Source organism: Balearica regulorum, chromosome 2 (assembly GCF_011004875.1).
Source record: "Balearica regulorum gibbericeps isolate bBalReg1 chromosome 2, bBalReg1.pri, whole genome shotgun sequence".
In the NCBI taxonomy this organism is placed as follows: domain Eukaryota; kingdom Metazoa; phylum Chordata; class Aves; order Gruiformes; family Gruidae; genus Balearica; species Balearica regulorum.
In genome coordinates this window covers 134,847,588-134,860,214 of record NC_046185.1, presented here as the reverse complement: position 1 = coordinate 134,860,214, position 12,627 = coordinate 134,847,588, and the positions used below count along the sequence as shown (strand labels likewise).

Genomic DNA, 12,627 nt, shown 5'->3' with positions numbered 1-12,627 from the left:
GGACCAAGCTTTGTTTGCTGCAAGTAGAGGCTGTTTTGCTGGATGCAGCCACTGGCTGGCCCGGACACCCCTTGGATGCATTCAGCTACAACGGCACTGGGAGGGGAGAAAGTCAGGGAAGGTGGTGGGGAAGACAAGTGACAGGACCTGAAATTACTCCATTCCTATGTTGCTAATAGGGGTCTGGAAGAGGCCAAGGAGTAGGGCCTCCAACAGGAGCCACAGGATGAGACAAGGCAGCAGAGCAGCTGTCAGAAATGCTTTTCAGGGGAAGGAGCTGGAGGAAGTACTTGGAAGACAGCAGATCTTCCTGCTGGGCAGGTTTTGTTTTCATCCTCACTTAGGGCAAAACTTCCTGCAGCACATATGCATTTTTCCTCTTCAGTAATAATTGGTCCTTTGGGTAATTTTCAGAAAACAATGTGGAAATTATAGGAAAAAATTAACTAGCAAACAGACTGCTAAAAAAATGCTTTGAGAGGAAAAACCTTGTAAAGTTAGGAGTACTGAAGGTCTTTGGGGGAGGATGGGCGATACATGAATGATTTTTGAACACTTAATAGACATTAGCACACATTTCATACTTCAGCAGACTACAGTAGAGGCACAGCAACAGAGCAGGGCTATAAACCTAGCCACAAATATATGAGAGACTATATGCAGTAATCTCACTATTAGGAACAGCAAGTTTTGAATTTCTTAAGAGAAAAAATGTTTTCTACCACAACGAAATAAAGCCAAAGCATAAACACTGAAGAGAGATGTGCATATGCCTATACACGCTCAGGATTATAGTACAGACATACAAATCTTAGGATTTATTTAGCTGTGATTAAACTAAATATAAACATATCCATCCAACTAAATTAAAAAGCATACCATTCAGAGGCAAGAAAAGTTTTTATGAGCGAATCCCACATATTTTTCCTCTGCATAAAACATAACAGCTTGAGGGTGCATTAATTCATTAGACAATTCACCTATGTTTTATCATCCAACATAGACCATCTAACAATCCAACTGAATACACTTGTGGGTCACCAGTTCTCACAGCCAGCAAAAGTAAGGAAGTATTTCTCATTAAAATCATCAGAATATACAAAACATCAAGCACCAAAATGTACAAATCACACATCTACATGAAAGTAGCATTCACACCAACCCAAATTAACTCCAGCTCCTCCCAAACAACAAACTTTACAGTAATACTAGGAGAATAACAAATATTTACCTCCCATGCCTCTAAAAGGGTCATCTTCTCTTTAGATACTGATTCTAAAAATCCTCCTCAAAATAATTACTGAGGGCCTAAGCTGGTTTCTGGGGAAGACAATGAATAGCCCTCTACTTGCTCAGCAGAGGCCCTAATTGCTTGCCTCTACTAATGAACTAATCTCAGGCACCTGGAACTTGCAGGCTTCATGCCGGGCAGGCAGGGCTCAGGTTACCTAAGAAATGCTCCAAATATATTCACACAAATCACTAACCCTGCAGATGTGCAAATACTGCTTTTGTCATATTGCTGGAGAGATGGACATGTGTTCGCAGCACTGTAACACATAAAACCTGAAGATGAATTCATTGTGTTGCTTTAATCCCTTCCAGAGGCCAGGTGGGCATTTGGGGAGCCAGATAAGTGTGTTGATTATCCACGTTACTCATTGCATTAATCCACTTGTCTGTGCAACACAGAGTATCTCAGATGCTCACAGCATAAATATGTAGGTGGCTGGAAAAAAATGTATGTATTTCATGAGTGCCTGCTGCCTGTAAAATGAAACCTAATCAGGAAGTTAGCCTAAAACTTTGGCTAAACCCTAAACAAGTCCAAAATCTGCTGATGCCTACAGTTTTTAAAATTACAGTTAAAGGATCTGGAAGTCACCAGAGGATGTAAGCATGCCTCAGTATAAGCATTGTGAGACAAACTACTGCACTTTTAACAAATTTTAAAGGGTTTTCACAGGCAAACAATTTTCCGTGACCTCAGAAATTAAAGCAGGTGTCATGCAGCTTTCCATCCAACCATCCAGAAATTTCTTCTCCTTCCCTGGACTCATTATGCTGATAAACATGTGGCAAATTCTAGGTATGTGTCTGGTTTCATTTGGGGAGGGAAGAATGATATAAACAAAACACACTTTAGCAGGAAAATACAGGAGAGCAAGAACAGGCTCTCTTCTTGGTCTTTGACAAATTGCTGAAATGTATGGCTGTCTGGCTCTTAGCTGATGTTCAGACAGGTTGATTAGCATTAAAAAAATTACCTTGATTTGTTCATATGCCTGAAAAATAGCGTTATTTATATTGCTCACATAGACACAAACACCTAATCTTTTTATAAGCAAAGGTAGGAACGTCTGCCTGAGTTATCTACATTTTGTAGTGTTCCAGGCTTTGTTGTTTTTTTTCTTCGAGACATCATAAAAAACCCCCAAACAACCCAAAACCCAATCAAATAGACTTTTTCAGGTCAGAGACCTGGATAGATTAGATTTTAGATATTGGTTGAATGGCAAACTTACAGGTTCACTGAAAAAGTTTGTGCAGGCATTGCACAAGTGAAGTTCAGTTCTGAAAGTGAGAGAAAGGCAGACGAGGCAGCTCTAAAGGCTCAGAGCTTAGTGTTTACTGGCGCTGAGGAAAGTCCAAACAGAGACATTTGTGCACAGTATGAATTACCCCTCACTGATAGCTGAATTTCCAAGATTTCTTTCAGAAGTATATTTAAATAATACTGTTTAATGTAGACTGCCAGAATACACTGCTACATTCTTACTAGCTTGAAGAGCATTCCAACAGAGAACAAATCCTTTTGTCTTCTGTACTCTCCTAATTATCAGAAAAGTGAACTCAATTAATGAATTATTATTAATGTGAATGCTGAAAGATAATATCAAAAATCCCTTTGATCAAAGAACTACACAGATACCAGCTATTAATTAATGCAAAGAATGCAACCTATGAGGTTGAGGAGAGTAGCAGAAATAACAACTATTATGCTGATTTCATGTATGACAGTAAACCTCTGTGTGAAGAAGGGCTTCTGCAGGTAGATATCTGGCTTCTTCCAAACTGCTCAGCTTCTTCTCATGCTTTGGAAGAGTAGGTAGATGATGGTGAATACAGTAGCATCAGAGAGACAGTGCTGCTGTCATCACTTGACTCTAGGATGCAGGGAGCAATCATGCCACAGACAGCAAAATACCTCCTATGCCTTCTCTTATGAGCACTATGCCAGGATTGAGGAAAGCGAATGTGAAATCCTCGCCAAGGAACTGATCTACTTCTGTTCTCCACAGGGAAAATATTCAACACTTCTTCGTTTCTCCTCTCCAATCACACGCACCCCCAACAAAGGTTAGACAAGACGTGTGTGTCTAGGAGCATAAAAAATATCCCGCCTGAAAATTTCTCACAATTAAAATCATTAGTGAAATCAATTAAACACAAAACATTTAGGCATTTCAGGAAAGAATTACTGAAAAGTTATGTTATGATCATAAAGAAAGGGGATGCGTAGACCTGTTCAGATACCTCCAGATATTTCCTGGAATGTATAACACCATCCTGTCACCATACATTAAAAAAGCAATAGGAAAAGTTGGGGACTATATTTAAAGAAAGGGAAATGATTCAATGACCCCAAACCAAGACATTTCTTGTAAAACCTCTTTTTGCTTACTCATATTTTCTTTCTTTATTTAGTCACTTATGACAAGCTCCCAGGTGATTTACCCTTCCCATGACCTTATGTCTTTTCACTGAAGTGGTGACCCCAGATATTAATGTGGGTTTTGAGGCTGCCTTTTAAAGCATTGTTATTGATGAGCACTCATTTTCTTAAAGGCCTCTTTTTTTTACACGCAGGGTAGACATTCTCACTTCCCACGAGCTGTGGATTCATTCTGCAGTGTGTGAGGGGCTGGGGTACTCCTGGGTACCCCCACCTGCCCTCCTCCACAGCCTGAACTCTGCTTCACCTCTCTGAGCTCCCACCAATACCTCTTTGGCCAGGCCAGGCCTCTGAGCTCCTGTCCCAAACAACAGCACCACTAATTGCTATTGGGTTGAAAAAAAACCCTCTCATATATACCATATATATATATTTATATGCACCCACTTGTATATATATATATATACTGAGCCTAGATGAGGAAAAACAAGACTCTGTAGTTCTGACATGGAAATATGAACGTCAACCAAATTTGTACTGCAAGTTGTTTGGAAATCTCTCTCTTGCATTCTCTTTCTGTTGAGATTCAAGTTCTATATGCACAAAAAAAGAAAAAAAAGAAAGAAAAAGCCTTGGGAAGCAATCCTACTCCAAGGAGTGAGTGAATATCAAGGTTTCTACTGATTCCAGCAGGATTTCACCCTTTTTCATGTCAGCAAAAGTCACCATCTGTTGACAAACAAAACAGAGGATGAAATCTGCCTTTCTGCTCTGTCTCAATTTTTTCACACCTGCCTGCCTTTCACTGAAGTGTTTGGCACTGACTACAGCTGGCAGCAGTTATGACAAAAAAAGATGGTCCCTAAGTGGGATCTCATGTAACAATTCCTGAATTTCTAAATTATTTCTGAAAACCTATGTGCAAATTGTTCCTGTTTTCCAGAGAGGTCTGGGAACTGAGTCCTCTGTAGAAACTTGACTCACAGTTGCTCAGTGAATTTGGTACTGAGCAGTAAGGACACTGCTTTTCACTTTCAGTGCTGTAGGAAGATTTTATTTTTATTTCTGTAAGGTCATAAAGTGCATATTCTAACCTCATATTACATATTCAATATATTAGAAAAATCTTTGTCTTTTATAAGCCACTGCATGTGAAGCCATCTTTTCCTCTGTCAGGGAGAGCTGACAGGTTGCCTGCCATCACCTACTCTCCAGCAAAGTCGGCAGCCCACACTGACAGTGTGAAAACATCTGTTGAATGGATTTATTGACTAGGTCTTAGGTGCAAGTTGTTGGGGGTTTTTCTCCACACTGTTTATTACAGCCCTGACCTAATGAACTTAATTTGTTGACATGTTTCCCTCAGTGTCTTACTTGATCCTGTCTCACATTTCTTTCTACTGTGCTGTTTTCTTGGAAACAGGAGTTCCCGGCGCATCGGCGTGTCCACCAGTTGCAAATCTACCAGGCTCAGATGGCTACAGTTGGCATGGCGGGATTAGATAAACATCGGCCGGTGTCCAGGACCCCGTCTTCCCCCGCTGATTCCGCATTACCTCACCCAGCCATGGACCAACCCAGCCAGCATGTCTACACGACTGGTAGGATTCCCTAAAGACTGGTTTTAATAGGCAGGGAAAATGCGTTTGTTCATGTAGGATCAACAGATTTAAATGCCTCGAATACCTCCTGCAGCAATGTATTCAGTTTTAGCCTTACTGTTCCTTGGTTTTATGATGCTGTACTGGCATCAAGTCAACCAGTGCAGCTGATAAATCACAGGGTTAATATTCACACAGCCATAAATTATTATCATTGACTGGCTCTGGCAATATAGCAACAGGTGCATTTTTGGTGCCTTTAAGTCATTTATAGCTTTTTCTTTCATTTCCCTATCCTCTGGTTCTTTTTTCCATGTTCTTGTTGCCTGTTTTGTAAAGAGACCACCAAAAAGTTGAAGAAAGACCACCAGTAAGTAGGAAAGCTGCTATATAGTTCTCAATGTCATCATTTGACAAGTCAGTCTATGCTATGAGGTTGCTTTCCCTACAGAAAGAGCAAAGCTGTAGCCACAACTAGAAGGTGATGCTGGCTACAACTTTGGTGTCTGTCAGCAGAATTCTCTACAGAGGATGGTTTTATGGTCAAGCCCTGGGAAGTCCAGTCACTCAGGGAGCATCTCCTGGGCTGTCTAAAGCAGAGTGATTTGAACCTCCAAAATCTTCAGTGAAAGGAAGAAAAATGACCACAGAAACCCCATTTCTTATTTTGGGTAATTTAACCTTGCAAGAGGTTCCATCTTTTTAAGACCCTGAATCTCAGTGTAACATTACAGCATGGTTAGAAGTGAAGATTCACTTAATCTGTGCACAAGGAAGGGGAAATGAATACTTGGAGATACTGTTTATTCAGATTTCTGCCAGTAGTATTAATTCCTTCACATCAGTTGGCAGAACGTGCCATACCCTGAACGCTTACAGCTCTTTCGGCTATGGCTATGGATTAATGTAGGATGGAGTCCTTAATGGGCACTATATCTGATGTGCATTCTTTCCTGTCTCTCCAATTAGAATGTGAACTTGGAAAGCAAAATGTTATTATTTTAAAGAAAAAAAGTGCAGAAGAAAAAGAGATGTCCTTAAAGCACTGCCATTAAGTAGGTAAATGGATGTAAGATGACATTCAAAGATGAAAGACATAATTTCTTCTTCTGTAAATACATTGTCAATTCAGGAATTTCACTTGTTGTGTAACAAACGTTTGGATTGTACAGAAAGAAACATGGTAATTCACTTTCCATGAATTTCTGCAAAAAGACCAGCTGTGTATAGACAGAATTATTAAACCAGGCCACTGTTTTTCTAGTTGTGGTTCACAGAGTCCCCAAAACATTGTAAACTCATTCTAAAAGACTCACAGAGCACACCAAAAATGAGTTCACTGGCTGTAGCTTCGATGTCCTGTTCAAAAGTCTGCAGTTCCACTACAAAGGTTGAATTGAGTTGCAAATATAAAGGCTGCTGTTTTGGTGTGATTGCTAAGGTTTACTGACACCTCCCTTTACAAGTCCCCAGAAGGGGGATTAGGGTCAAGGGTGTGTGTATAGATAAATATATATACACATACATATATATATATTTATATGGGGATTTGTGGCATCAGTAGAACTGATTAAGAAATAAAATGTGAAGTTGAGATGGAAGAATAAGAGAAGGAACGAAATGATGTAGTACAAACACTGAACGGAGACGGTATCAGGAAATGGGACATACCAGGCATGACAGGCTCAAGATCTGACACAAAGAAGCCTGATGGGTTCTGCAATGGAAATGCAGACAGTGCATATGCAGAGTCAGGGTGTATTAAGATCAGACAGACAGTTAACCTTACCCCTTTAGTACATGAACTACAGCAGTGGAAACAGAGAAAGAAAGAGAGAAGAAAATGCATCTTATTCCAACTGAGACTCTCAATTATTCACTGAACTCCTTTCTCCAAATCTGAACATATTTTTCTTGAATTCTTGTTTCTTCTTTTGTTGAGTCAGAGCATGCACGTCTGCAGTCACACTGAAGCCTTTCCTTTCTGCTTGAAGAAATTCATTTCCCTGATATAGAATCATAGAATGGTTTGGGTTGGAAGGGACCTCAAAGATCATCTAGTTCCAACCCCCCTGCCATGGACAGGGACACCCTCTACTAGACCAGGTTGCCCAAAGCCCCATCCAACCTGGCCATGAACACTTCCAGGGATGGGGCATCCACAGCTTCTCTGGACAACCTGTTCCTGTGCCTCACCACCCGCACAGTAAAGAATTTCTTCCTTATATCTAATCTAAATCTACCTTCTTTCATCTTAAAGCCATTCCCCTTTGTTCTATCACTACATGTCCTTGTAACCAGTCCCTCTCCAGCTTTCCTGCAGGCCCCCTTTAGGTACTAGAAGGCTGCTATAAGGTCTCCCCAGAACCTTCTCTTCTCCAGGCTGAACAAGCTCAACTCTCTCAGCCTGTCTTCACAGAAGAGGTGCTCCAGCCCTCTGATCATCTTTGTGGCCCTTCTCTGGACTTGCTCCAACAGGTCCATGTCCTTCTTCTGCTGGGGGCCACATTGCTGGGTGCAGCGCTCCAGGTGGAGTCTCATGAGAGTAGAGTAGAGGGGCAGAATCACCTCCCTCAACCTGCAGCTCATGCCTCTTATGATGTCTCCAGGCTTACAGACTTACATGGATAACTTTGTCACTGTAGTTTCTGAATACATTGAAAATAGAGCTATTTTCCGTATTATGAGATTGACACCTTTGGAGTGACACTGAACAGAGACTTTGCAACGTCAACAGTTCTAATACAGTTTCTGTGAATAGCTAGATAGATATGTGTGTTATTAACTCATAGTATGTCATAGAATGGCTTTATTGTGCATAGTATTTCCTGGGTCTGGGTGGTGCCCTAGCATTTATTCATTGGTCAGTGCAAAAAAAGCAAGCTAGACCCAACTTTTATCTATTCTTATACAGCCTTTCCAAAATCCTTTGGGATGAAAGCCCTCAGCAACCTGGTCTGATCACAGTGCTGACCTGCTCTGTGCAGAGGGTTGGACTAGAGACCTCTGGAGCTCCCTTTGGACCTGAGCTATCCTGTGGTTGTATGATTTGCTCCCTTAAGAGAGCATGAGATGCAACCAGCCGTTGTCCACAGCAGGTGCAATAGTACCATTTTTAAATGCATGGAAGGAAGGAATGGGTGGGTGAAAAAGGAGAAAATTCTAGTACAGCTTGAAGTGAGGTCAAATTCAGGCCTTACAAATTAATGTAAAAACAGCTCCCTGCCTTGAATTATGTCTTACTGTTTGGTTTTTGTTTGGGGTTTGGGGGGGCTTTTTTTCCTATTAAAGACAATATATTCTTGGAAGATAAAAAAAGGTAGAAGGAAAACTGTTGTGGCAGAACATTACACACGAATCAAAATGATCCTGTATTTTTATGAGTCATGAAAGAAAATGCTTTTAGCCAAATATCTGAAGGGAATCAGAATGGTGATGGTTATGAGAGCGCTATGCAATATATACGCAGTATATGCCCAAGATAATGACTTGAAGATGGAAAAAATATAAAATCTACCTGATGTTCATTTAGATGCCTTACAGAATATTTGATGGTTTTTAGTTCAGATTTTTTCTTCTGAATAATTTATTAGATATTCTTCCCTTGGGTTTTCTTACTGGTACTGTTGTTCTTCAGGACTTTCACCTTCCTCAAAGCAAGCTGTTAGTCAACAATTTTTAGGTCTCTTGCTCTCCCCTCTGTTTAAAATATTTTTAAAAGAAGTTGACCCAAATAAAGTATTTTTGAAAAGAATGAGTGTTAGGGAGTTCCCACCAGGAAGAGCTTGTTTTTTCTGACTTAATGCAAATTCAGTTTCTTTTGTCCTGTGTCCTCTGTCATTATACGGTTCAGTGGTGCCACCATTCCAGTCTGTCATCAGGGCCACATTCTGACCTCACTAATATTGGTGTAAATCCAGAATAAATCCACCAGTCTCAGTGGAACTGGTCAGATTTACACAAGGAATCTGAGAGCAGAATCTGGCTGTAGGCATTTGTTCTGCAGAGACAGAATAACCATATTTTATTAATATTTCACAGCAGTCTGCAATTGAAAACAGTTGTCTCTCTCTCTTTTTTGTGGGGGTGGGGAGATTATTGGCTGAATCCTGTTAGGGAAATCCTACAGGCTATTTTTAGCAGTAAGCTCTACTGCTGCATTGTGGTATTGTACCAAGCACATGTGCTGTATGACCAGCAGCCATACATCTGAATTACTTGCACATCCTAAATCAATTTAGGTGTTTGCAATAAATTAAAATGTATATTTCAGTCTTTTCTTAAGTCAATTAATTCTGCTAGGAATAAATTTTACACTAATTGGTGTGAATATCTTACTATTTAAAACTTTGGAGTAGATGTTTCTGCATGCAGTACTGACCTGACCCGATTAAACTGATTTGTGATTCCGACAATATCATTCACGTACAATGAAATTACATTTTTAGTTATATTCTATTTTGGGAAAAATACTAGTGCACTAAGAAAAGGATGTTTATGTCAACTAGAGGAGGCATCCTGAATACACAGTTTCAGCATTTCACTTCAAAACCATTGTTTAGTTGCAACCCTGATATAGGTCATCAGAAAGTGTCATTATGACGTAACATCTTGATTCTGTATAATAATAACATAGTAAAAGATATATCTATTATTTCTACTAACTGCAGTTTGGACTGTGCAAACCTAACCCTGCAGGGAGCATTGATAAAATATAACAGTCATTGGAAGAATGGCAGGCAGGAGACACTTTCAACTTTCAGCTACTTTTGTTAACATTTAACAAGTGTTTCCATTCAAATCCATTGGATATAGCTGCCTACTCCACCTAAAAGTTTCTGAAAGTCCTGATGCATGTACTTTTAGCATCTAAACACCATCTCTGTTGGGCAGGGGGACGGGAGGGAAAGTTTTGTTATCTAATGGTGTAACGAACACTGGCAAACTGTACAGTCTGGGTATGCAACAGACTGTAGAAGTTAAAACTTTGGGTGCCAAGAAAAGGAAAGCAAAGTATGTGAGCATGCACTTATTTCCGTGCAAACTTGGTATTTCAAATAACTTATAAGACCTGATGATAGAGCAGCAAAGCTTATAAACAGTGCAGTGCAAATAACTGCAGAGAAAGGAAATTATTAACTGCTTTGACAACGCCAGCAAAGATTTTAAGCTACATTAGTTTATTAGCTCCAGATTTTCACTGTTTCTTTTTTCTTCTTTAAAAGAAAACAAACCAATAAAGTAAATACAAGAATTTATTGCTAATGAACTATTTTGTTTGTTAGCTAATAATTTAGTATAAACTTAGTCATGCTGCACATAAGTATTATTGTTGCATTCTCCTTATGCTAAACATGATTGTTCTATTATCATTTCGGCTTAAATAGCAAGATCCCAAAGGATCAGTTCTAAAGTGCATGAGCTAAGAAATATGGCAGCATAAATATTTCTAGAGCAGCATAATTTCTGGCTGACTTCTAACTGAATTATCTCAGAACCTTAACTTTGCATTGCCCACAATGTATAGAGACTCTTATTCACTAGAGTTTTTAAACACTTTAATAAAGTTCAATATCCATTCAAGAATTTTGCTGAATAAGGGCAGTATTGAGCATGTTGTTGAATCTGGACTTTAATTTTGTCTTTTCTTCACTGGCTGACTTTTCAGTAGCAGGCTAACACAATTTTCCCAGAACTGTGTTGGCATCCCCAGTAGTGGAGGCACATAAGAAAGAGGTTTTGAATGTCAAGTTTTGCAGCTTGAGAAATTGTTAATTTGAGTCCCTTTCAACTGTAAGGGGAAGAAAAATCCAAATGTTTCACAAATGAAAATGATTCACGGGGTAAGGAAAATATTTTTTGTTCCAGAAATTTCTGAAGGGCAATGCAAACAACAAGTAAATAAATAATATCTTTTTTCAGTGTTTCAGACTTGGCTTGAAAGCTTTAAAAACTGAGTTTAGCTCAAGCCTACTTGCTAAAATTTCTCTTTTGCTCCCAATGCACAGCTACAAAGCAATGTGATATTGATAGCTGTTCTGTATAAAGTTGTTCTGTCCTTGGATAAATGAGTGTAGAAAATTCAAAAGGAACCTTGCATTGCAGTCTAACAACAGGATTTGGTCCTAATTGAGTAGTGGGTGGAACTTTTCATTTTAATGAAAAAGGACTCTGGCTGCCACTGCTACAATCTCTGAAATTTTCATCTGATATTCTTTGAGATCTGGAATTAATATAGTATTAGTTAAGCAGTACAAATACAGAGTGGCATTGTCATTTCAAAATTTATTTTAAAAGGTTTTTCTGAATTATTTTCCTTACACTGCTATCAATATATAGCCTTTTCTTGTCATATATAGCTTGATTAATAGCCTTAGCTGACCTTACCCACTAGAGAAAGAGAAAATAAGTGATTCAATAATAGGACTGATTTTTTTCTAGCCATAAAAGCTTTGACAAGACACCACTTTATCTCCTTTCTTCTTTACAGTTAATTGTGCTTATTAGTATAATTTCTTTAGAATTCATTTTTACTTTGTCAGTAGCACAAGATGTACCTTTTAACTCAAAATTCAAATTCTCCCAGAGTAAAGGGGAATTAAGATCCAGAATTTTCATCTTGCTCTTACTGACAAATAAGACCCAGTTGTGCTATAGTGTGCATGGCATGCAAGAATATAACTTGCAAATTTTTCACTTACTGTTTCTTATTGTGCTGTCTTTGTGCTGAAGGTGTTGTGTATGACAGTCTGATGCTGAAGCACCAGTGCATGTGTGGCAACTATGCTAATCACCCTGAACATGCTGGAAGGATCCAAAGCATCTGGTCAAGGCTGCAAGAAACTGGGTTGCTAAACAAGTGCGAGGTAATAAAAAATAAAGACCAGATACGTGACTTCTTAAAGTAAATGGCAAATTTATTAAATCCTAAATCTGTCTTACTTTTGTAATAAGAGACTAATTTGTCTTAGGAATTATTTGGACTTAACTGACAATGTTAAAATAATGCATTTTAGGAAAGCACATTTCCCAATAGGAAAACAAAGAATTTACACAATGAAAGTAATTTATCCACATTCATCAGAACACAAAATCTGGGCAGGACTGTGTTCCTTACCTTGATATAGGAAGGTAGACAAGCAGCAGTCAAATGGCAAGTGCAGTCCTTTCAACAGCAGTTCTTAACTTTTTCAAGCAGCCAAGGACTTTACTTTTGTAGTAGCACAGGACACTGCTTTTTTTTTTTTTTTTTTTTTAAATGTAGTTTATATCAGTCCATAAGCACATTGTATCGTGTCTTATTTCAGACTCTGAAGTCTGTGTTTATAGCATTTTCATTTGCCAGGTATA

General features: G+C 39.0%; 1 protein-coding gene across 4 annotated transcripts in view; it reads left to right on the top strand.

Moving 5' to 3' along the window:
- The window catches only part of HDAC9 (histone deacetylase 9), a 484,789-nt gene that overhangs the window by 330,526 nt on the left and 141,636 nt on the right, over window positions 1-12,627 (top strand). For all 4 annotated transcript variants that reach the window (XM_075746058.1, XM_075746055.1, XM_075746057.1 and 1 more), the window contains 2 exons: window positions 5,100-5,277; window positions 12,010-12,143. In XM_075746058.1, the coding sequence (XP_075602173.1) occupies window positions 5,100-5,277; window positions 12,010-12,143 (312 nt within the window). The remainder of the gene's footprint in view (window positions 1-5,099; window positions 5,278-12,009; window positions 12,144-12,627) is intronic.